The sequence below is a fragment of the Lissotriton helveticus genome, chromosome 9, assembly GCF_964261635.1.
Source record: "Lissotriton helveticus chromosome 9, aLisHel1.1, whole genome shotgun sequence".
Taxonomy (NCBI): Eukaryota; Metazoa; Chordata; class Amphibia; order Caudata; family Salamandridae; genus Lissotriton; species Lissotriton helveticus.
The window spans coordinates 884,038,659-884,064,803 of NC_136070.1; the positions used below are offsets into that span (position 1 = coordinate 884,038,659).

General features: G+C 42.0%; 1 protein-coding gene across 1 annotated transcript in view; it reads right to left on the bottom strand.

The window, feature by feature from the left end:
• LOC144781954 (cytochrome P450 2A13-like) overlaps positions 1 to 26,145 on the bottom strand; it is a 609,250-nt gene that overhangs the window by 82,374 nt on the left and 500,731 nt on the right. Inside the window, exon 7 of the mRNA XM_078661044.1 lies at positions 20,121 to 20,308. Coding sequence (XP_078517170.1) covers positions 20,121 to 20,308 — 188 coding nt within the window. The remainder of the gene's footprint in view (positions 1 to 20,120; positions 20,309 to 26,145) is intronic.

A 26,145-nucleotide genomic window follows, 5' to 3' on the forward strand; every position in this document is an offset into this window, starting at 1 on the left:
CATCACTCAGCACCACCACATTATCACTCAGCACCACCACATTATCACTCAGCACCACCACATTATCACTCAGCACCACCACAGCACCACTCAGCACCACCACAGCACCACTCAGCACCTCCACAGCACCACTCAGCACCACCACATTATCACTCAGCACCACCACATTATCACTCAGCACCACTCAGCACCACCACAGCATAACTCAGCACCACCACAGCACCACTCAGCACCACCACAGCATCACTCAGCACCACCACAGCATCACTCAGAACCACCACAGCATCACTCAGCACCACCACAGCATCACTCAGCGCCACCCTAGCATCACTCAGCACCACCACAGCATCACTCAGCACCACCACAGCATCACTCAGCACCATCACAGCATCACTCAGCACCATCACAGCACCATCCAGCATCACCACATCATCACTCAGCGCTACCCCAGCATCACTTAGCGCTACCCCAGCATCACTAAGCACCACCACAGCACCACTCAGCGCCACCCCAGCATCACTCAGCGCCACCCCAGCATCACTCAGCGCCACCACAGCATCACTCAGCGCCACCAGAGCACCACTCAGCGCCACCCCAGCATCACTCAGTGCCAGCACAGCACCACTCAGCATCACCAAATCATCACTCAGCGCTACCCCAGCATCACTCAGCACCACCACATTATCACTCATCACCACCACTTTATCACTCAGCACCACCACAGCACCACTCAGCACCACAACAGCACCACTCAGCACCTCCAGAGCACCACTCAGCACCACCACATTATCACTCAGCAACACCACATTATCACTCAGTACCACCACATTATCACTCAGCAGCACTCAGCACCACCACAACATCACTTAGCACCACCACAGCACCACTCAGCACCACCACAGCATCACTCAGCACCACCACAGCATCACTCAGCACCACCACAGCATCACTCAACGCCACCCCAGCATCACTCAGTGCCACCCTAGCATAACTCAGCACCACCACAGCACCACTCAGCACCACCAGAGCATCACTCAGCACCTCCACAGCATCACTCAGCACCACCACAGCACCACTCAGCACCACCACAGAACCACCACAGCACCACTCAGTGCCACCCCAGCACCACTCAGCACCACCCCAGCACCACTCAGCACCACCACAGCACCACTCAGCACCACCACATTATCACTCAGCACCACCACTGCACCACTCAGCACCACCACAGCATCACTCAGCACCACCACAGCATCACTCAGCACCACCACGGCAGTACCACAGCACCACTCAGCATCACCACAGCACCACCACAGCACCACCACAGCACCACTCAGCGCCACCCCAGCATCCCTCAGCGCCACCCCAGCATCACTCAGCACCACCACAGCACCACTCAGCATCACCACATCATCAGTCAGCGCTACCCCAGCATCACTCAGCACCACCACATCAGCACCACCACAGTACCACTCGGCACCACCACAGCACCACTCGGCACCACCACAGCACCACTCGGCACCACCACAGCACCACTCGGCACCACCACAGCATCACTCAGCACCACCACAGCATCACTCAGCACCACCACAGCATCACTCAGCACCACAACAGCATCACTCAGCACCACCACAGCATCACTCAGCGCAACCCCAGGTTATAGGTGTCACATTTGCGAAAGTTATAACTATTGGCATTGTAAATGACAAAGCTATTAATTTAGCTATTTTCAAAACCAACACATAAATAAAAAAATTGTCATTTACAAGACCAATAGCTCAAACTTTCCTAATGCGAGACCTTTTGCATTGCAAATGCTTGTTTAAATATCAACTATGCCTGCTACCCTGCACAAACCACTTTCCACATTAACTGAAGGTCAAAGCAGACCCCACCTGCCGCCTATGTGGCACAGCACCAGAGGACATGTTGCACCTACCTTGCATTTGTAAGGAGCTCTTGAATAAATGAAAGTAACTTTTAAAAGCTCATTTTAATCAATGAGGTATTCACACCCTGAGATAAGCTGCGTTGGCCTGCTTTGCACCTGATGATTCACAGCTGAATTGCTGCTCTGTGAAGTTCTTGAGATTGGTAGGGAAAAAATGCCAGATCAAAGTTGGAGCTCAATCTGAGATACATTTTAATTATCCTGATAGAAGCGCTGGTTCTCAAACCACACCTTCCTCCATACCGTGACTGCACAACAATAACAGACCATCAGACTAAACAGATATGCTCTTCATAAAAACCCAGGGAAAAAACGTAAAATTAAAAGCTGAAATGAAAACAAACAATAACTTATCTTAATTAAATTCCTTTCATTATTTTATTAGTAACAAGCTTACGCATCGCGCGTTGCTGCGATCTCCGAAGAAAGGAAATTCAAGGAAACTCGTTATAATAACATTCAATTTACATTGTGTCATTTTTATTGAAACGTATTCATTTTAATATGGAAAACATTTCAAAGTGTTGTTTTAATTCTATTTATTTATTCGAGTGCTTGTGGATACACGATTTTTAGTTTTTCCGTCTGGTGCGTACATCAGTATTCAAAAGATTATGAGGGCCCTGGGTGGCTGATATTTAAAAAAAATGTGTGCCAGAAACCTTCGCGGGAGTGTACTCAACAACTTCCCTAAGTTTCCTGGCGATCGGATGAATGATGTTTTAATTCTATTTATTTATTTGAGTGCTTGTGGATACACGATTTTTTGTTTTTCTATCTTGTGCGTACATCAGTATTCGAAAGATTATGAGGGCCCTGGGGGGGAGATATTTAAAGAAAATGTATGCCAGAAACCTTCGCGGGAGTGTACTCAACAACTTCCCAGAGTTTGCTGGCGATCGGATGAATGCTGTTTTAATTCTATTTATTTATTCGAGTGTTTGTGGATACACAATTATTTGTTTTTCCGTCTTGTGCGTACATCAGTATTCGAAAGATTATGAGGGCCCTGGGGTGCTGATATTTAAAAAGATTTTATGCCAGAAACCTTCGCGGGCGTGTACTCAACAACTTCCCAAAGTTTCATGGCGATCGGATGAATGGTGTTTTAATTCTATTTATTTATTCGAGTGCTTGTGGATACACGATTCGTTGTTTTTCCGTCTGTTGCATACATCAGTATTCAAAAGATTATGAGGGTCCTGGGGGGGCCGACATTTAAAAAAAGTTTATGCCAGAAACCTTCGCGGGAGTGTACTCAACAACTTCCCTAAGTTTCCTGGTGATCGGATGAATTATGTTTTAATTCTGTTTATTTATTTGAGTGCTTGTGGATACACGATTTTTTGTTTTTCTGTCTTGTGCGTACATCAGTATTCGAAAGATTATGAGGGCCCTGGGGGGGGCGATATTTAAAGAAAATGTATGCCAGAAGCCTTCGCGGGAGTGTACTCAACAACTTCCCAGAGTTTGCTGGCGATCGGATGAATGCTGTTTTAATTCTATTTATTTATTCGAGTGTTTGTGGATACACAATTATTTGTTTTTCTGTCTTGTGCGTACATCAGTATTCGAAAGATTATGAGGGCCCTGGGGTGCTGATATTTAAAAAGTTTTTATGCCAGAAACCTTCGCGGGCGTGTACTCAACAACTTCCCAAAGTTTCATGGCGATCGGATGAATGGTGTTTTAATTCTTTTTATTTATTCGAGTGCTTGTGGATACACGATTCGTTGTTTTTCCGTCTGTTGCGTACATCAGTATTCAAAAGATTATGAGGGTCCTGGGGGGGCCGACATTAAAAAAAAGTTTATGCCAGAAACCTTCGCGGGAGTGTACTCAACAACTTCCCAAAGTTTCATGGTGATCGGATGAATGGTGTAGTAATGCATAAAGGACAAACAGACAGACAAACAGACAGACAGACATACATTCGTTTTTATATGTATAGAAATATAATTTTTACAGAAAACTATTCTTTTTATCAATATGTTTTGATGTAATGGTTTTAAGTAACTATGCTAATAAAAATAATCTAAACTAAACTAAACAAACTTGGGCAAGACCAATATATTGATTCTGTTGAAACGGGGCTAAACCCTGCGTTTGTGTTGGCCATATAGACACATTTCTCTATAAAAATGTATAAGGACATTTTCTTAAACTTAAAGATCCTAAGTAGTAGTATGAGTAAACCTACCCCAAAGCAGGTCAAGGCTGAAGAACATTGATGTATTCACCAAGTCTCTTTCAACCATTACATTTGCAGACATTGCCCTTTTGAGCATGCCCTGCTCAGAATGATTAGTTTGTAGGCAGAGAAGATGTTCAGTAGACTTGACTGGGACTGCCTATCAAGCCTACATGAACAAAATGCCTTTCACCATGCATTACATCAGCACCTCGGTGCAAATACTTTCAACCTCCACTTAGTACTTGCTTTCATTTCCATTAGTAGATGCTAAAGACATGAGTATACGTCATCTCAAAGTGTGTTTGCTTAATAGTTTTAACCACTTGCTCAATTCATTCACAAAGCTATGGAACAAGAAGTGTATCAGTTTGTATCATTCAAAACCTGCATTAATATCTATGTGCATAATTTCCTAATTTTATTGGGGAACTATAAAATCAACATGGCCTGAATTCAAAGCAAACATTCTAAATCTTATGTTTTACTCTGATTACAAAATGAACTAAAATAAAGCTATACTAAGCTAAAAGAAAACAGAGTTAGTCTAGGCAGAGAGAGAGAAAGAAAGAAAAAGTTAGGAAATGAGGAGGGTAGAAACTACTCTCAGTTTGAAAGACAGATGAAAGGCAACATTTGAAAGTATGTTAGGTAAGAGTACAGTTCATTTAAACACTAATTTGACATTTACCATAATTGTGAGAATAGATCTCACCAAAATGAGAGCTTTACCAGACATTTTAATGTCAATCCAGATACTGCTGATAAATGCTTCTGCTTCCCTCTTAGTCTAGGTCCAGTTAAGCTTTATTTAAATTATCTTCAATTCAAACAGCCCACATACATTTTGGAAGAAAGCATGCCATTCAAATTTAAGGGGTGGCTGACAGTCCCAAATGGGAAGTTCTGACACAACATTGTTACTATCGCTTGTTATTAATGTCTTGTTTGGGCTGCATGTCAATTCTAGGTTCTCCAAGCTGTAATAATTCTCCTTGAAATATTGCATCATGCTTTCATTACAAATTCAAGAGTTTACAAAAAGATGAGATTTAGGGCCATTTTTGGTTTCTTTAGATTCCAAGATTAGAACACCGACTTTACTAACAGTAATAGTCTTTGTTTGGTATTTGTAGGAATCTATTATGTGACTTGCATTGTTTTTCATTTTGTTTGTCACTTAATAACAATGAAATCATTATGAATTTGTTTACTTTGGAGTGTATTTTTATTTTCACAACAATTATGGCAGTAAATTGGAATGTAGTCTGTTGTGTTATAAATAAATAATTAGATCATTTGTGACTAAAATAGCTATTGTCACCCTTAGCTCAAAATATTGATAAAAGTTGGTCGGATCTCTTTGATGTCAAGTGAGCTGAACTGACTATAGTGATTGGAGTTGGGACCAGAACTCAACTCCTTAGCTTCAGAAGTCTCCTGTACTGTGTTGAATTTTAAGAAACAAAGCACTATGATGAGTACAGCAGGTACTAACTAAGAGTCAAGCCTAATCAGCCTGCACTACTAGTGTAACCAGCTGTTGACATGTACAATTATAAAGGGCAACAAATAGCATATGAGTCCCATCTGTGAAAAGTGCCAGCTGTCAATTTGTAAGTTAACCGCAGTGGACTTCGGGTGAGCCTTGGTTTGTTAGGGACTGCATGCCTAGATGCATGCCTTAAGGAGCTGGGGTTTATAGGCTAGTCTAGGAGGTTCTTTCTCAGCATCAAGAAACTTTCTGAAAGATCAGATAAGGCACCAGGTACATTCTGAGAATAATCATTGTCAGGTCTTTCCAGCTTGGAACTTTCTACCTCAAGAAAAATGCATTTAGCATGACCTCGCAAAGAAGGCATCCGGCCACATGGATCCTTTTGTGGCTAATATGTTCAGGAATGGCCTGCCGGCAAATTAGATTAATGGGGTGATTTATACATTCTTTATATACAAAATATCCCAGCACTCCACTGTAATTTGCCTAGGTCAATATATGTTATATATCAAACAAGTATCATAAAATGTTCTCAAATGTTCACAGACTACCAACAATTTTGGGTTCTCATAAGAATGGATAATTTATTTTCAAACAAAGTATAAGTCATCTCATTATTAACAAACAAGCATAAATTGTAGCAAAAAGTTTGAACTATCCATGACCAATAGAGGGTATTAGATATTTGTTCAACACTAGCAACAGGTATGTGTCCTCCTCTTCCGGGTCCACAAACGACAACAGCCGACACGTGTTTCGTCACGTCAATTGACTTTCTCAAGGCTTCTAGATTCCCCCCAAAAAATCGGATTTTGATCTCTTGACCTATGTTGTTCTTCGTTCGTCACCCCTGTAACATAACGATCTTCAATATTGTCTATTTAATTTTTGGGTTATTAGGCTCAATACTGTCCGTCTGTCTGGATCAGAGACAGGTAGTATAAATAATCTTTTCCTCACAGTCAGAATCAAAGGTGCTGAGCACACTATTCTGAAATATACGTATTCTCACTCTTTAGTGCAAGACTTAGATCTCTAATATTATTCAAATTAGCATTTTCGCGATGGGAGTCAACGCTGAATATCTGTATTCCACGTTCTTTATCCTTATTTTAAAATCATGTTTCAGTCGCAATGTAGAGAAAATGGGACTTTGATAGGCCTAATTTTGTATGTTCGCGTCCGTTGAAACAAAAATCGCGTCTCCTCTGTGCTCAGCTTTGAGTCCTACAAGACATGTATTTTGTACATTTGTGCCAAAGTGTCAATGATACTCTCAATCGCTGGCCATTTAACCCTACTTCTGTTATTGCTAAGGACAGTTGAAGTGGGTAAAATACTCTCTGAGCATGGCAGGTAGGAAGTGAACACATCAAATAAGTCTAAGGTTAGGGAGTTATGATCACTATCCAGTTTCTCAGTTACCCACATATCCACCAGCTTGCACCAAAGGAGTACATTGACCAGGATACAATCGATCCTTGTTTGGCAATTAGCTCGCCTGTATGTATGGCCAGTTTCTTGGTGAGAGTTAGAACGCCCATTACTGGCCCTCAACCCGTATTTAAGGGTTAGAGAGGCAACTTTAAATGCTGCCTTCACGTTCTTAGCTGGCTTTACCTGACTTAGGCGTGGGATGCCCAATTCAACATCCTCTTTGTTCGTGACATTCATAGTTACTTCAAGGGGCTCAAAGGTTGTGTTAAAGTCCCCTGCAAGAATTCTGTTATGTGATGCCCTTCCATTTCCAAGAACTCATCTAGGACAAGAATTGTGAGGGAGTCATGATGTTGGGAGGGAAATCTGTTGCAGCTGTTTACCAGGAGCACTGATCTGTTGGTAGTGATTCCTTGGGTGCTCCAGGCCACTAAATAGTGAATTTTATATCATACTTTTTAATGCAGACCCCAAGGTTAATTTTGGTCAAGATAATAAGACCACCTGATGGACGACCCTTTTTTGAAGGTACAGCTTCAACACTACAATTATAAAAAACATTCTAAAAACTTTATCAGTGGCCCAATTCTCCTGAAAAAGACACTATCCACAAACTTCCCCCACTCTTCACAGACAATCTTAGATCTGACACCTGCTAGATTCCAGGACAATAGTCTGAGTTTCTTAGTTGGCTCAGGGTTTGAGGGAGTTTGCCTTTCCTCTTGGCTAGTCAAATAAGTCTTGGTGGTTGGTGATGTGATCATTAAGGTATGAGACTGCCCCTCCGTGCCACTATTCATATTGACCCAAGCTGGCTGTACTAACTCAGTTGGTGTAAAACAATAATAGCCTTCCTTTGGTGAATTTTTTGTGACGCAGTCGGGAAGGAGTCCCTGCAAATGTCAAGGGTGCTTATTAGCAGGGCCTGCCAGACCCTTGAGAGTTTTATTGTGGGTATTATCTGTTTGTATCCCATGCTTTAGATCAGTTTCCAAGATATGGCTTTGTAGGGAATATTTAAACTGGATCAGAGAACCTTAGCTGGTGAGGTACGCAAGTCCACCTTGACTAGACCATCCCCTATAACCCCGCCAGCCAGATCCAGTATGAAGTAAACTGATCCCTTATCTATTGATCTATTGAGTAGTGTGTTACAGTTATTATGTTTGATCTTATGACTGAACGACATTGCCTCACCTGTCTTATCCAGTGGATGACTTTATTGATAAAAGCTTTGTTTTTTTCTCCTGAAGCACATGTCAGTCTAGGTACTCTTGTCGTGAACACTCACTCTATTTCTAGCCCTTCTAGACAATTTCAGGGGGCTGCAGTAACTGGCCCCCATCCAGGACTTTGGGATTTCACTTTCAGTGTGTAAACTTTTGTGAAATTGATTCAAACCTGGCACCCCTATCGGAGCCTTTGCAGTGGGGAGTCCTACCCTGAAACTGATTTTCCCCTGCACCCCACCTTGATTGCAAAATCTGCCCTGATTCTGCTGACCTTCATATGCTGCTGGTGGATATGTGAATTTCTGTTGTTTGGGGGGGCTAAAATCATAGATTGTGTAACAATCCCTTTGCTACTAATTCCATCACCTTTGTCCACCCAATCATTACCATGCTGGTAAGTAATATTGCCCATTTGCATCCCTCTATTTGTGCTTGAGCTTATCCTGCTAAGCTGATCTATGAGAGTCCCCACAGTCATTCTTAGAGAAAGTACCTCTAGAGTTTTTAAACTCACTCAATTCACTATGAAGGGTACTGGTGTCCGCTTTTATTAAATGATTCCCCTTCCTCCTCTTCGTCTCTGCCTCATGGGCCATGGGGGCAACTACGATCTCACCTAGGGTTCCTGCTGACAGTAGCTTCAGTGCTAGCAACTAGAGGGTCAAACTGATTTGTGCATACAATATCCGGGGCTACTCTTACCTTAGCGTTAGGGTTGCTGTGACCAGTTCCAGAGGGTGAGGGGGGTGGGCTCCAGCTGCTTCCTGTTACTTGTGTTACTGGAATGCACTGAGCACATAGCAGCATTGCTAGGGGCTGGGAGCTTGAGCCAGATATTTTTAAGAGTGATCCTTTGCAGAAAAAGTCTGACACTTTCTGGCAAGCTTTAGATGGCTTATTCTGAACACCTAGTAGGCTTTCAACTTCTTCAATTAGGGTATCTATATCGTTCACCACACAGTTTGCTGCAGGCCTTTTAACTTGCCTAGAAGCCCCATTTTAGACTGCCCTTGACCTTCCCTTAGCCCATTCTTCAATGGTAAGCAGTATCATCTAAAACTGCGATAGGAAGTATGCAGGCCTTTCAGAAGTAATCCCTTCAGAGGGACTGTGGCAGTCCTACAGCTTTTTGGCTGTTTCACCTTCTATGTTATTAAAAGGAAGAAGGTCAAGGGCAACAGTACCGAGATTGATGCTTGGTGGTGGTATACACTTTTTAATCCCATCATCTTGTGCCTGAAAACCAAGGGGGTTGCTTAGCCCAGCCTCCTCTGTGCCTGACAGGCATGGAAGGGCCTACCCTTGGCTCGGGCTTCACCTGGGGGTGTCCCATGCCACGGGGCAACGCAGCGCTAAGAGCGTGAGGTGGGTATGGCCTCCAGGAAAGGATGCTGGGGGTTGCTGTCCTCCCCCCAGCGGCCAGTTCCTGGCATCCTGATGGAGGTGGCGGTAACACTGACCGCGGGAACATGCAGCGCTTAGGAGCACTAGGTGGGTGTTGCTTCCCTGAGCGGATGCTGGGGGCTGTGGTCCTCTCCACAGCTGCTGGTTACTGGTATCCTACTGGTTGTGGTGGTAACACTTACTGTGGGGCCACACAGTCTTAAGAGCATGGGGTGGGCGTGGCATCCAGGAGAGGATGCTGGGGGCTGTGGTCCTACCCATGGCTGTCGGTTTCTTTGGTCCTGACTGGTGGTGGTGGTGTACTGTGTATTGAATTATCAATTCAGAGGTGCTATCCTTTTGTGTCATCATTAAGGAGACAGAATTAGTCCAGTCAAACCATGTCCTTGTGGTACTCACAGGAAAAACTGCATGTTACTCTTATGTTGGATTTTAGATGAAAAAACATGTGTAGAGTGGTTACAACTTACATGATTAAAGGAATCATAGCTCGCTTTCTCTGAATGTTTCTAAGAGACAAGGTCTACACTTATCTAGGAGTTTATACAACAAATTTAATTAAACTAGTGATATCTGCTCTCCAGTTTTCTGGCAATCCCAGTGTAGCAAATGACTGGATTTTTCAACGCCCATCGAAATAATGTGATCCAAAGTATCAATGAAGATCTGCATCTCTAGTTTTCAGCCTGGATCTTCACCTGCTAAAAGTTGTCAATATCTTTGGGAGAAGGTGCTGTTCAAGACCATATTGTAAATGGAGAAGAAACAACAAATCCCACAAATCTTTACTCAAAATCCCTTAAGGATCAATATTTTAATCCCACAGAGAATTCCCAGTGTCCCAAATAAAGCCACTCCAAAGGGTAGAGGGTAAAATTGGACTGAAAACGACCTCACTTGTAATGGTCCTAAGCAATGTTATAAAGGAATGCGCAACTTTCCCTGCCCACAGAACAGGACCTCAAATTATGAGAAATTGTACTCTGAGATGAAATCGATAAATAATCTTCAGAAGAAAATGAGAGGTTAGGGATAAATGTCTGCGCACGAGGCCTCGCGCTACTGGTGGAACCTTAGCATCGTTATGTGAAAGTTCCACATGTAGGGCGTTTGAGAATGGAGAGTTGGAGATGGACTGCACCGCTACTAAGAGCTCGTTGTTATAGCTAATAAACAGCATACATTTACCTACTTGTAGTCTCCTTTGTTTCTGAAGTACCACAGGTTTTTCTCAGCAACAAGTGGAAGCGAGCCATTGATACTGACTCGCGGACTACAGAAGAAGTGGTTAAGGACTTAAATTGACTGCTGAGGGGGCGTACAAACCCAGGTTCTGCACCGGGCATGACTGCATAGCAGTGCATGGGGAACAATCTTTCTGTATAGTGCAGCGGTTCCACAGATTTGCGGTCAGTAAGCCTGACCAAGAGTGCCTTGTGAAGGTGGTGGAATGCAAAGGCCTCTGGAATGCAGTGCCGGTTGTGGTGGTTAGAAGATTTAACTTAGCGTGGAGACGCACATGGTGAGCGTGGGGCGTGGATTTTGAATAGGGAAATCCAGTGTAACAGAGGACCAGAGGCATGCAAGTATAACTGACACTGAGTGTTCAGTCCTGTGCAATGTGCTGCAGAGTCTGCCGCAACTGGCAGGCACATCACAGTGTTCTGCTGGGAGTTTCAGGCTTCAAAGAAGGTGCGGTCTTGGTTACATTCACAGCTTACTTCCGATTACGCGTATCACTTGAGCAGCTGTTTACTCACTGAATTGGCACTGGCTGACACCCACAGCATGCATGTATTTCAGCACTACTGAGGCTATTTTAAAAAAGGCACAGCCTCTCTGATACGCACAGATTAATTGAGTGTTTTGGTTATTTTAAACAAAGGAATATTCTTGCTGGCACTTGGCACATTTACAAATATATTTGCTGCAACACAGTGAAACACTGTTCCTGGGATGTTTCGATTGAATCAATTTCACCACAATTTAGAACTTTTACATTTCCTCTTCTATCAGCCATATGGCTAGTGTCAGTCCTTCAGCATTAGGCTAGTGTGTGTGGTTGACCAGTACAAATGTATTTATTTTCATACAGGTGGTGCTACTAAAGAAAGGGAATTAGGTAATTCTACTAAAGTTCAAGTTGATCTTAAACCATACATTTCTTGCAGTTTAATCCAGGTTTGGGAAACATTCAAGCTGTATGTCCTCTACCCCTTTTCTTACAAAAACCAGGTGATCCACCAGTAGCCTGGGAATAATTGTTTGAAGCCTTTGAAACATACTTGGGTGCCATTAGAGCTCTACGCTTTTGACCAGAAAGGAAAAAATACCTTATGCTACATTCAATAGGCGTTGAGAGCAGAGCTTTTTTGAAACATTTACCTGATGTAGACATAGTAGTAGGGGAGGAAGAGTTGGATGAAAGCCAGGAGATGGTGAAAAAAATTACAGGATAGGTTTGATCTTAAACTCAGCTTAGTGGTTGTTAGACATAGGCATTTCAAAAGAGTCCAGCAGGCAGGAGAAGATTTTGATACATACATAACGACAGTCAGAAGGCTGGTGGCAGATTCCCAATTTGAGAATTTTGCGAATATTGTCCATGGGAAATCCATCTTTAGAGATAACAATCAAAATGCCAAAAAGTATACAAACTTCTCAAGTATCAGGAAAGGAACTGGATTGAAACAGTGCTGAGCAGGGGGGGGGGGGGACACAAACGTGAACAAACTCCAAAAAGAAAACAAATTGCTGGACAAACCTAAATCATTTTACTTCCAGCACGATGTGTGTTTCTGCTGTGGAAATCATATGCATAATAAAGATGCATTGATCCTTATGTTGAAATTTAGTGAGAAGTTAAATGGTAAAATGCTGGTGGATTCTATGGCACGTATAACTATGGTTACCAGAGAGCTGTTTGAAAAGCAGTATATTATTACCCCTGTTCGAAAAGCTGTGTCCTATGAAGGCTGCAGAATTGGCCGTTGTGGTCACATTGATGATATTTTAGAAAGTAGAAGGATAGCAGGCAGACTGCACGTAGCAAATAAGTGCCTTAATATTCTGGGGTGGTTTCACCAGGGGCTCTTTGGCATGATTTTGAAACCTGGTACTGAAGAGCAGGTATTAGACATTAGAGATGAACCAGAATTAGAAAATATTATGAACAAGTACCTGTATGTTTTCTCTGGCGAGCTGGGCAAGATATTGAGATACATACACAAAATCATTATAATGGAGGCAACCAGGCCAGCCAAGCATAAGCTCAGAACTATACCTTTTAGCATTTCCAAAGATTTTGAAAAGGAACTGGACATGCTATGCATAAGGGGTATAATCAAAACAGTTGAATCCTCACTGTGGTTCTCAAACCTTAGTAGTGGCTCACAAACAGAGGGGAACTGAGGGTGTGTGTGGACCTTCGCTGTTTAATCCGAGAAATATGGGTAGACTCACATCTGTTGCCCAACATTACACAACTGTTGGCAGGATTGAAGGAGGCCAAACTTTTTCTAAGCTGGTTTTAGCTTCAGCCTATCAGCAGATAGAATTGGATGATGAGTCTAAGCATCATAGAGCTTTTGCATCCCCTTTTGGTATGTACCAGTACAGCTTCATGCTGTTTGGGTTGGCTCCGGCAGCCTCGGTATTCAAGAGAACTATTGTTAACATGCTTAAGGGTATAAATGGAATATCAATATTCCAGGATGATGTTTTGATCTATGCCCCAGACAGCCAATCTCATGACAATATCTTGAATGAAGTGTAAAACAGATTTCTAACACAATGGGTTGTATTCGGAACAGGTAAATGTGCTGTTCTCATGGACAAAGTGTAATATTTGGGTCACCTAATTGCCCGTCAGGGAGTTGAACCTAAACCTGGCCTAGTGAACAGTATTATTTAGGCCAAACCACCAGTAGATAAGCCTAGTTTAAAGTCATGTCTTGCCTTATGTGAATTTTATTTTAGCTTTGTACAAAATTATGCAACCAAATTTGTCCAATATGTTGAGGAGAGGAATTGTGTTAAAGTGGAGCAAGGAGTGTCAAGAAGTATTTGAGGGGGTGAAAGAACAATTGGCATCACCCAGAGTCTTAAATAATTACAACCCAGAGCTACAGTGTGTCCTTACAGTTGATGCGAGCAATTTGGGTAGGGTGCAGTGCTCAGCCAGTTAAACAACTCCCAATTAAAGACTATTGGATATGCATTATGAGTTCTGATGGACAAATAATACTATGTGATCGAAATGGAATTGTTAACCTGTTGGTGGGCTGTCATGAATTTTAGGAACTATGTGTGGGGTAAACGCTTTGTCTTTCAGACCGATCACAAACCAGTGATATATATTTTGAGTTGAGTTGAAAGAATTTCCAAGGTTTTACACCACGCATCACATGTCTCTCAACTAAATTGTTGCAGTTCGACTTTGTACCAGAATACTTTCTTGGTGTGAAAAATGGTTGTGCTGATTTTTTATCATGTTCTTCAGATTGTGTAGAGGATGATAAGGAATTGAGTTGTGGGAACAACAAGGAGAATTGCAAAGTGACATTAATTAATTTACCTTTATTTGAGCTTTTAAGGAGCAGGATTGGCAGAAGGTGCTGAAAGAACATTACACTTTAGGCCTGGTCATGAAAAAGATTGAGACAGGTTGGCCAAAGAAAAATAAACTTGATTTTGACTTTAAAACATTTTTCAAGGTAGCAGAGGAGCTATATGAGGAGGATAGTCTACTAGGGAAGGCTGACAAGTTACTTCCTCCTATTGCTTTGAGATAAACCATCATTGTGGGTGCCCATGTTGGTCAATTAGGGGCTATAATGACTAAAAGGCGTGAGAGGTTGTCTTTCTGGTGATCGGCTATGAACCGCAAAATCGATCAAGTAGTCAAAGAATGTGTGATCTGTTCCAGCTCTAAAAATTAAATGAAATTAAGAACACCTCCCTTTTGTCCCATTTAGGTTCAAAGGTTCAAAATAAGCTTTATTCGATATTCAGACAAAATATCATATAAGCATACCTCATATACATAATTAAAAAACAAGAATACATATATATTTAAGAATTAGTTAAAAATCATTCCTTTAAAATTCCAGTGAAAACTTCTGGGAGAATTAAGAAACATGTACGTTGGACAGGACAATTTAAAAGACAGAAAGGCGTTGGTCAATGTCACCAGTCTCAATCCAAAGTTTTCCTAAATTTTATCACTGATTTTAAAAACTGTTCCATTTTGGCTATCACCTCTTTATCCTCCAGTTCCTTTAGACGCTCAAAAGCAGTTTTACATGTGCGAATATTCCAACTCTTTAGTAAAGGTAATAAAAGGGCTTTTCTCAAAGCTCCATAGTACTTGCAAAACAGGATGGTATGAATATTTGACTGTTGTGAACTAAGATCACAGGGGCAAAGACAAATGATCCGTGACCAATCATTAGGTTTTGGGAATGTTACGTGACGAAAAAAGGAGCCCATTCTAAATCTCGTGAGTAACATCCTTGAATAGCATGGAATGTCTGATGATAGGTATAATTGAAGCCCCTTGATGGGTGTCACCCGTTGGTATGCCAGGATCATGTCAGAAATTTTTTGTTTGTTCCATCTGACTGTTTCCAAGTGGTCCATTAAAATCTTTCTCAGATGTTTTCGCGAGATGTTTTCTAGTAAGGGTGGATTTAAGAACCACTCTTGGCGTCCGATTTCAAAAAAGAAGTTTCTCACATAGTTTAGCCAGTTAGTTTGTTTAAAATGTTTAGCCCCTTCCAATTTAAGAATGTCTTGTAACACCTCTCTATTAAAGGCAGTTTCATGAGTAGTCCAAATTTTGTGCCAGAGAAGGAGGGGTTCTGTTTTGATAATGTCTATTATATACGGAAGATCTAGCTCGATGTGCATTTTATATACAGAGGTTCCCTTTGAGGCAGCAAGGAGATACCTTAGAAATTGGTTTTCCAAAGTTTGTATTGATGAAATGTTTTTATCCACGCCCCACAGGCCAGCCCCGTAGACAGCAGTGGATATACATTTCGCTCTGTATATGATCAGTAGTTGTTTAACAGGTCTGCCCCCTATCTTGGCAGCAAAGTCCCGGAGGGCTCCAGTCGCTCTTACAAAGGCCAGTTTTCTCTTCTCTATAGCAGCCTTCCACGCTAACTTTCTATGTAGACAGATTCCCAGATATGTAAAGGCTTCTACTGTCCCCAGTTTTTGGTCCTCAATATAAATGGGGCATTGGGCTTTTTGTCTTTTATTACATAGCATAGTGTACGATTTTGCTATGTTCACTCTAAGGCCCTTGGCTTTCATAAAAGTCGTGAAGGCTGTTACTGCCTTTTGTAGGCCCATTCTGGTCTGTGATAGAATTGCAGCATCATCTGCATAGAGCAGAATTGGAATTGGTTGGCCCCCTATTTTGGGGAAGTCACACTCAAAGGTTTTAAGATGCTCGCCAATTGCGTTTATATAGAGGGAAAAAAGCAGAGGGGCCAAAATGCACCCCTGTCTGACCCCTCTATTGATATTAAAACGTGGCGAGCACTCTCCCCTCAGTCCGTATCTCACTCTGGCTCCTGCCTCCTGGTAGAAGGCCTTAATGAAAAGAAGGATTGATGGATCCATCCCAAGCTGGGTTAAAGTGTCCCATAGTTGGTCGTGCATGACACAGTCAAATGCAGAGGTAAGATCTATATATGTTATATACAGACTATTCCTTTTAATGTCAATATATTTTGTCTTAATTAGATGTAAATTAAGGACCTGTTCAATTGTACCTCTGCCTGACCGGAAGCCGTATTGTAGTTTCGATAGTACGTCTTGATCCTCTATCCAGGTTGTTAGTCTTTTGAGGATTATGCGACCAGCAATTTTCATTAGGGTGTCAAGGAGGGATATAGGCCTATAGCACGATGGCAGGTTCCTATCTCCTTTCTTAAAGATAGGTATTACTATGGCCTCTCTCCATGTTGGCAGGAGCTTTATGGTATTTATAGAGTTAAGTACGGTAGTCAACAGGGGGGCCCAAAACTCCAACTCTGCCCTATACACATCCACAGGGATTGCATCTGGTCCAGGAGCCTTCCCTGGGGGACTTTCCTTAATAGCTGATTCCACCTCCTCTAGTGAGAAACAGATTTGGGACGGAATGTCCTGAGTTAAAATTATAGGAAATGGATCAGGGTTAGAGTTATTTAAAAATGCAGGTTTAGTGTAAAGGTTTTGAAAATAGTCTGCCCACATGTCTCCATCTATTGCCATGTCCAGATTCCTTTCTGGCATTTTTACCCATGGCAAAGGGGAATTAATGAATCTCCAAAAAGCTGACATATCGCCTAACTTTGATGTTTCCACCAATTTATGCCATGCTTCCTGTCTCAATTCCCTTTTTCTTTGTTTAATGGCTAGGTGATATTGTTTTCTTGCCTGGCGTACTTCTAGAGGTGGTTTAGGATGAAGACGCAGCAAGTTCTTTAAGGAATTCAACGCCTTTGTACACTTTGAATCAAACCACCCATTTTGAACGAAAGTAGTTGTTTTGTACTGTCTTGTTAAAAGTTCTTTGAGGGTGCCCTGAATTGTGATAAAAGCTTTACAGACTTTTTCAGAATTCTCCTCAATTGAGAGACAGGTGTCAATCTCCTCCCTCCTTTTGTTGACTAGATTCTTGAGGAGGTTATTTGGGTTGATTTTATCCCATTTAACACAGTAACCGTTTTTGGCTCCCAGCATGATTGGTTGTTCGTAGGTATCTTTGTATAAGTTGGAACTCACCGGTGATCCCACTAGGTCAATAGTCATGGACAAGGGGTAGTGGTCGCTATATAGATGGTCAAGTGTTTTCCAATCTCGGATTAGCAACGCATGTGCTTTTGAGAAGAATAAAAAGTCTATGATTGTGTTCCTGCCTCTCCCATGAAAAGTTGGTTTAGGGAGGCATGGGGTCTGGAGGAGTTCATTTACCAGGTGTAGATTAAAAGAGGTCAAGAAAGTATTAATAAGATCTCCTGATTTTGTGTGCATGAGATGGCTAAAGGTAGAAGGTCCTGGGTCTGATGCATCAGTATCATAAATATCACAGGCGTCTCTTTCTATGTTTGGGCAGATATGGGAGTTTAGATCGCCCGCAAAAAGAATGGCAGACTCTCCACCCATGTTTTCTTTAAACCTAAGCAAAGCGTGATGTAAATTTTGCATAACTTTCTCCAGTTGATCTACAGGTAGGTTATTATAGAAATTGATAATTATCAATGACAATGACGGGGCGATGTTCAGTGCTATTATTTGGAAGGAATCTCTCAATAGTATTTTTCTAACCCTGTGGCTGGTTACGGTACTAATATAGGTACATAGACCCCCCTTATGTCTGCCCTGTTTGGTCGCTGCGGCCGGTGAGTGGAAAGTCTTAAACCCTTGAAGGTGGGTAGGAGAGATCGCCCAAGTTTCCTGAAAACAAAGGATTGAAAAATCATTTACTAGCTTTATCCAATCCGGTAAACTAGTTTTAGAATGGAGTCCTGCTAAGTTCCAAGAGAGGAACTGTAAGTTAGAGATTTTTTTCCTATCTGCATTATTGTTCAAATATGAATTGAGATTGATACTGATAGGGCTAGAAGTTGGACTTTTCTTTTTGCCCCTTTCAGTGGGTTGGGAACCACTTATTACCCAGTTGGAGGGGAATTTTTATTTAGAGCCCTTTGGTGATTAACCTGCGTATGGTTGGGGTCAACGCTAGTACTCTCAGGACTCTTACAGCCACCCTTTGCTTGCTTCTCTTGAGCGAGTCATTCTACATCCTCCATACCACAAAGGGGCTCAAAGAAATTATAACAGGGTAAATTCCAATTTGAATGGAAAAAAGAGGGACGATTGACATTTCCCTGTGGGAAGAACTGTGGAGTAGGCTGTAAAAAATAGGCATTGACATCATAGGACCATTCTACTGATTAGCCAGCACCTCTGGATTTTCCCCAGTCATGATGAATTACTACAGTAAATTGCTTGAACTGAGGTTTGTAGGTGAGGAGACATCTAAAGTAGTTATGGAATTTATGAAAGAAGTCTTTTTGAAGGAGGGATTTCCGGCTACATTGGTCTCGAACAATGGGGTCCAGTTTGTTCCAGAAGAGTTGAAAATGCTCTTGGGTGTGAGTGGCATAAAGCATCTTGAGAGTTCTTTATACCAGCCCAAAATGAATGGTCTTGCTGAGAAAATGTACACAGTGTTGGGGAGTGCATTGAATGGGAAATTGCTAATTCAGTGAAAAGTATGCTTTGGTTTGATTATACTACTCCTCGTGTTGCAACAGGGGTCTCTCCTTTTGAATTATTTGTGTGTAAAAAGATCTACCACATGTATGCATGGATGAATAAATGGGTGAGCTATGGACAAGAAAAAAGGTCAGATGACAATGTCAGGGAAAAAGTTTCCACAATGCACCGAAACAAAAATAATTTTTTGATGGTAGAAACAGAATTAGGCTATGGAATTTCAAACATACACAAAAGATAAGCCAAAGCAGTGTGCATTCCCATAGCAGCCCAGGTTCTGGTGTTAACCTGGGCTGCTATGGGAATTCACAAGGACATATTATCAAGCCCATTATAGCCGCGTTAGCGGCAGTTTCCTGACGATAAAAGCGGCGATAATGTATCGCCCTTTCTTGATAATATGGCCCTGTGTTCGGAGTGCTATATCTCGAAACTATAAAGAAAACTTGCCATAGTCAGGTGAATCTATATTGTAGACCATCATAATAAAGCAGCTTACAACTTCAATCAGGAATCAATTGAGGAAAATTACTGTGAAATATATTTCTTTCTATATTAAGAGGGATTAAATAAAAATCAGCAATATGTTATTTGCATTTCTGAATTCGTTGCTTCTTTACAATGTGATTGTGTTCAAAAATTGGTGTAAGGAATATTATTTCACATGACATATAAGAAAGTTTTTGTGCAGAAAAATCCAACCAATTGGAGGTGCTTGGTCGCATGCCAGGAATTATTAGAATCAATACATAGTTTCAGTAGTCGGTTAGTGGTAGAATAGTGGTAATAATAAATGAAGATGACCTCTGTCACTCTGTTAATAAGAGACCCTGTAGTTCTAAGTAAGATTTATTTTTCCATTCGATCAAGGATTATTGAAAATTGAGTTTGCCTGGCTGACTTACCTATTTGATGCTCTGCTTTTATTATGTAACCACTTCAACAAAAAATGCAGGAAACAGGACAAATACATTTGGCTTATGTTTGAAGCTAATTTAGAGATGGATTTGAAACCAAAAAGTAAACATTTTCTTGATTGCCAATAAATCAAGGATCATGTGTTGTTATTATCCTAAGCGAGCTTTTGCAGAGTGGGAGGAGATTTTACATATACATAAAAGTGACAGGTACCTTAGGTAAGACAAACTCCCTAAATGGAGTATCACGTGTCACAGCGTGAGCGGCTCCCATTGGAAGAGTATCACTGCATCGCTGGATCTCGGCAATCACAGCTTTTGTGTACGGCATCTTCCCTCTGTCTTCAAAGGTTGGAGTACGGTTCTCACCAATCACATTGTCGATCTCCTCCTGGACCTTGGCTGCCAAGAAAACTGCCTTAGTTAATACTCGAAAGCAAATTCGGGTTCACATTCATTGTGAGTATTTGTAATACAGATCAGCACACATGATGGCTTCGGCACACTTCATGTTCTGTAAAACTGATGGAGGCATGATGTGGAATTGACTCTTGCAGTGGCTTAAATGGAAATAAAAAAGAACAGGTACTTACTATTAAGAGTACCCATTTGCTCCTGAGACGTGCCAGTTTTCTTCTGTTAAATGTATCACAGTAGTGCTAAGAAGTACAACTACTCTCTCTTTCAAATTAAAGAAGTGCAGGTACTCAGTAACGGACGGTGCCTGTCCGTTTAAAGCCCAGGACTCTCGTGCATGTTGCCTAGCATGCAGTGGACAAATACACATCAATTTAAAGACAGATATATTGGTAAGTATTAGAGTGTTAATCCTATAAGGGCAAGACAATTAGTTTTGGAGCATTATTAATTTTCTTTTTTAATTTTATTTCTAGTGAGCAGACAAACAAAGGTACACCAATTTATTTATAATACTAGGACAGAAAACAGTTTTTATACAGATCATAACAATGTAGCCGTGGCAGCAATCTGAACTTCATCATAGATTATCCCCTTCGCTGCGTTCGTCGGCCAACGGCTGTTGCGAGCACTACCAACGTAGTGCTGCGCACGTCCGTTGGCCGACGCGGCCCCGCCCACTCCGCTAAACGGCCGCACCGCGGCAGAATTGCTGCTACGGTTAAGCGGTTATACACAGTGCAACAGCAACGTATACTAAGGTCCATATTATATAAAATAAGCGTTCTTAATGCTTCTAACACCTTATTTAAAACACAAAATGCTGTCAGTAATTCACTGATGTCTTGACAAAAGGAAACTCCTTAGAGCTTTTTGTAAGAAACTATAAAGTGCATACGATTCAATAAACCCAGCTTAAAAACAATGTATCTGTGCTCAGCTGCCTCTACTCTTAATCCATAATGTAGGTCCTAGCCTAGAGCATGTGTAAAGAGCAATTGAAGGTGCAAGAGTGATACTTAATTATACACAATGCTTTACAGTTCCAATCATACGTAAATACATTAAATAGAGAAAAGTGCAATAGTGCTTCAAAAAGTGCAATCATATGTATATTCCGGTCAGTCAGTCACAATACTTTATTCAGTTAACTAAAACGATAAAAGCACATACAATAAATTTTAATGAAAACATTGTGAAGATAAATATCTAAAAAGTCTTACCCCAGATCATCACAATTGAAAAAAATATATATCGCAAAATATCAAGAACATTTTTTTCCAAACGTTACTGCTTAGCAATCAGATGTGCACATTAACTGAGAAGCAGTTTTTTCTTTTTCCTGACAGCCGCAACTAAGAAACTAGCAATGTTGAAACCTTTCAATGAATAATTCAGCATCTGCAAATATGTTAGTGGAGGTCTAACTTGCATGAAGTCTTTATCTTTTAATAAACGTAATATAAAACATTTGCAGATGCAATGATAATAGTCACAAAACATCATAAAATGCAAACAATCTTGAGTGGAGAAATTGTCACAGGAGCAGGGGCCCAAGTCTTTCTCCTTACACTACCCTTGAGATTCCACCAGCACAGAATATAACATATTAAGGACCCTGAATCTCGTCAGGAGGAAGCGGTGATAGGGATTTGTTATTTAATTTCAATTCAAAAGTACTTTATTCAGGTTTTTTTCATATAAAAACCATAAAAGTGCATAAAACAGAATATATTTCAAGCATTAGGTTAAAAAAGCGAAAAGACACGTTAAATTACAATGGATGGGACAAATATTTCATAGCATTAAAGTCCATCTGTCACATATTAAAAAGAAACAACTCTCGGAGGTTTACTTGAAAAGTATCCAAACATTTTCTGTACTTCAGTGAACTTTTTAAAAAGCCGATCACATGGGGTAAACATTCCGATTAAGTATAGTAGGGCGGGGTGGGCTTGTACAAGTGGCAATCTTTTTAAAATAGGTTTAAGATAAAAAGCCCTAGGGAATTCATAGTATTTACAAAAAAACATGAAGTGTAGCAAATCCTGTGGAGACAGATTGTCGCAGCCACAGGGTGCTAACACGGTCCCTCTATGACACCCCTTCGGGACTGCAATTAAAAAATGAAATAAATTAAACCTAAACCTGGTTAATAAAAAGCGCTCATGTGCTGATAGTGGCAAAAGTAAGTATGGTGAGGTTTTAAGCATTATATGGAGGCGCACATTGGGCTTCAACAGGTCCTTTTCCTGCCTGTCCATCAATTTTCGTGTAATGAAGGACTGTTTTATGAATGCTACATCGTTCCTGTTAATTCCTTCCGGATTTAAAAACAGGTCCAAGCGCCCTTCCTTCCCAAAACTAGTTTTAAGATATTTCATCCAGGGAATCTTGGTCATACAATCAAGGCTCAATGTCTCTTTTAAGAGACTATGGGTTAAACCAAGCTGTTTGTTGAGCCAACATTGTAGCCAGAAGATGAGAGGGAGCCTGTACAGGGTGTCACTGATAAAAGGCATACCAGTCTCTTCATGCACAGACATATTCGGTGTCCCCTGTGGGACACATAGCAGCTGTTTTAGGAATTTATTTTCGACCACCTGGAGGCCCTCTAAGTTACTGTAGCCCCATAGTTCAGTTCCATAGCTGGCTATCGAGACACTCTTTGCGCGATAAACCTTCAACATCGCCCCCACTGGTCTGTTGCCCTTTCTCGCAGCAAAGTCAAAGAGCGCTGCGTTTGCCCTTTATAACCTCCCCCCTTTTTTTATTTAGGAGAGGGGCCCAGTTCAACTGATGATCCAGGTGAACACCAAGATAAGAAAAAGAGGTACACAGAGGCACCCTGGTGCCATTTACCATAAAGGGGTACTGTTTTTAAGCTCCTTTCCCCACCAGCATAACGTAAGATTTAGTGTTATTTATAGTCAAGTAAAGATTGTAGCCCTTTCGGTGTGCGGGCTATGAGGACGGCGTCGACCGCATACAGCAGGATGGGCAGTCCCCGATGGCCCACATAGGGGTAATCTGGCCCTGTATCAACTAATATGTGCTCAAGGTCATTTATGTAAAGATTAAAAATAAAATGGGCCAGGATACACCCCTGCCTGACCCCCCCTACCAGTCCTAAAATTTCTAGATACCTTTAGGTCCATGGAGTATCTTACGTTTGCCTTTGTGTCTCTATGTAGGTCTTTTAAAAAGTTTACCAGCTGTTGTTCTACCCCCATGGCCTCCATGGATTTCCACAACATTCCCCGGTCCACACAGTCAAAAGCCGAGGAAAGATCCATGAAGGTCATGTAGATTGTGCCAGGGTGTGAGAGGGTGTACTTGCCCAAGATCAAATAAAGGTTTAGGCATTGCGCCATGGTTGAGTGCCCTGCGCGGAACCCGTACTGTATGTCGGAGATTATCGCTTTCTCCTCCGCCCAGGTTGTCAGCCTCTTAAGTATGGCGCCCCCCAAACTTTTACAATAGAGTCAATTAGGGAAATTGGTCTATAATTTAGTGTACTATTGCGGTCTCCCTTCTTGAATACGGGTACAATTGTGGATAATCCCCAGGATGATGGACAACCTTTAGCCGCTGCAGCGTTTCCCACTGCTGTCAGAATTGGGGCCCAAAATGGGGTGCAAGATTTAAATAGATCTGGGGGATGCCATCTGGTCCGGGGGCCTTCTTGTTTGAGAGATTATTGATTCCCTCCCTCAATTCCCCAACAGTAAACACCATAGGGGCCGTCCCCTGCTCCTGTATTGGGTGAACTGGGCGTGTGACACTGTCCTTAAAAATAGTGGCAAAGTGGTGCACCCAATCTTCCTTCATGATGTTTGACCCCAATTCTTTATCCCCTGATGTTAAGAGGGGTGATCGGTTAATTGTGGACCAGAATCTTGAGGAACTTCCCAGGGTCACAGGATCTAATAGCTCCTTCCAGAGCTCAATTTTCAACTCCTTTTTCCTTTGCACCAGCACACTTTTGTAGATTAATCGCTGGGTGCGAATCAGGGATCTGTCCCTGGGAAGTGTTTTGAGGGCCGTCTTCAGGTCTCCGGCTTCTTTAGAGCATTTGTGACAGAACCATTTGGGGACATCAGAAGAATTTTTCCCCCCCGGTACCTGTAACATCTTTCCTACACGGCGGGCTATGGTTTCAAAAGCGTTTAAAACCCCTTCACCTACTGGTTCAGTGCTGGTGCAGGTTAAGAACTCAGCAGCGCAATCTTTTTTGAGTCTGTCAAGAAAATCAGGCGGATTAACCTTGTTCCATTTGATACGTCGCCCTCCATTTATAGCTAGCAGCGTATTTCCGCCTACAACTTTATCTTTTAATTTCATAAAATTCCCTCCTAGCGGCACACAAACAGGGTTGTGATCACTGTGTGCACTTGGTGGTATACAGAAAGCCAAGAGGAGACTCAAGTTGGATCTAGAGACTAAAATAAAATCTATGAAAGTCCGGACACTTCTGCCCTTATAGGTGGGTTCCTTCTGTATATATAGTGGTGGTGCAATACTCATAGTGAATGAGAGATCCTGCTCATCCAGCATACAATTCAACGCATTTCCTTGTTTAGTGTGTTCGAAGTGTAGGCCCGTTATCATGTGGCAACCCATGGTCGCAAGAGTGGTTACCATAGGGTCTCCACAAAGGTGTACGTTGAAGTCTCCTGCAAGTAGCAGGTTTCTTCTTGTTGGTCCGCGGCACTGGGTAATAAAGTCGTCTAATTCTGTGATCCTACATCCCTCGCCCTGATTACTTGCGTTATAAAAATTTATCATGCACAGGCTGTTATCTTTTTTCCCCAAGATAACAGCCTGAATGTTTCTATTGACTGAGGTGAAGACCCTTATACTACATCTTAAAGCCAGGGAGGTAAAGATGGCTAGTCCTCCCGAGGCGCGGCCGCTATTTGATCTTATGGCTGGAACACAGAATGATTTATAGCCTTCCAGTGAGATGTTATTACAGTTGGTAACCCATGTCTCTTGGAGACAAACTGCACCCACAGGGGGTCTGAAGTCTTTCCTGCTAATCTCGCAACATTCCATGAGACGACATTAAACGCTGGGTTATCCTCTATGGTGACCTGGACGCATTTTCTAATAGGGTCAGGTTTTGGTGTTCCAAAGTGGTTAACCTCGCAGGGTCCTTCGTCTACTGACGGGACAATGTTATTAGAGATGGCTACAACAGAGTTATTATAGCCGTTCGCCGAGCTGACCCGAGATAAAGGATATGTAGGCAAGGTGTTGAAGCCTTCCTGGGGGGGCGGGGTAGCTAGACGGATTACCACCCAGTCAATGGCAGTCGTTGATTAAATCTATTCGTAACCTCAACATCTGAGATATCTCCTGGGCCGCCTCTCATCTTAACTCCGTTTGAATTCATGGGTAGTGTGTGCCACCCTCCTAGTCCCCTTGGATAATATGGATTGTTGACATATGTCCTATTCATAAGATTTTGGATGCTGGAAGCGCCCTGATGTCCTGGTCTATAGAAAAACCCGAGGGGCAATATTTCAATACCCTGTCCCCCCAACGAGGTACCTCTCTCTACATCCTGGAGTATCCTAGCTACTGGTGTCGGGCTATTAAAATTTATGACTATACAGTCACCTTCTCTATTCTTCCTAGAGTGTCCCAGCCATGCGACTCGACGAGCCATAATAATATTGTGTGCTACCATGTGGCCACCGGCGATGTTTCGAGAAAGCCAGTATGTGACCTTGTTTTTAAGTTGGGGAAAATCCTCTCTTTCCCCTTAGCGGAGAGGGGGGACGTTAGCCAGGATTATCACTAGCGGGGTGCTTTGT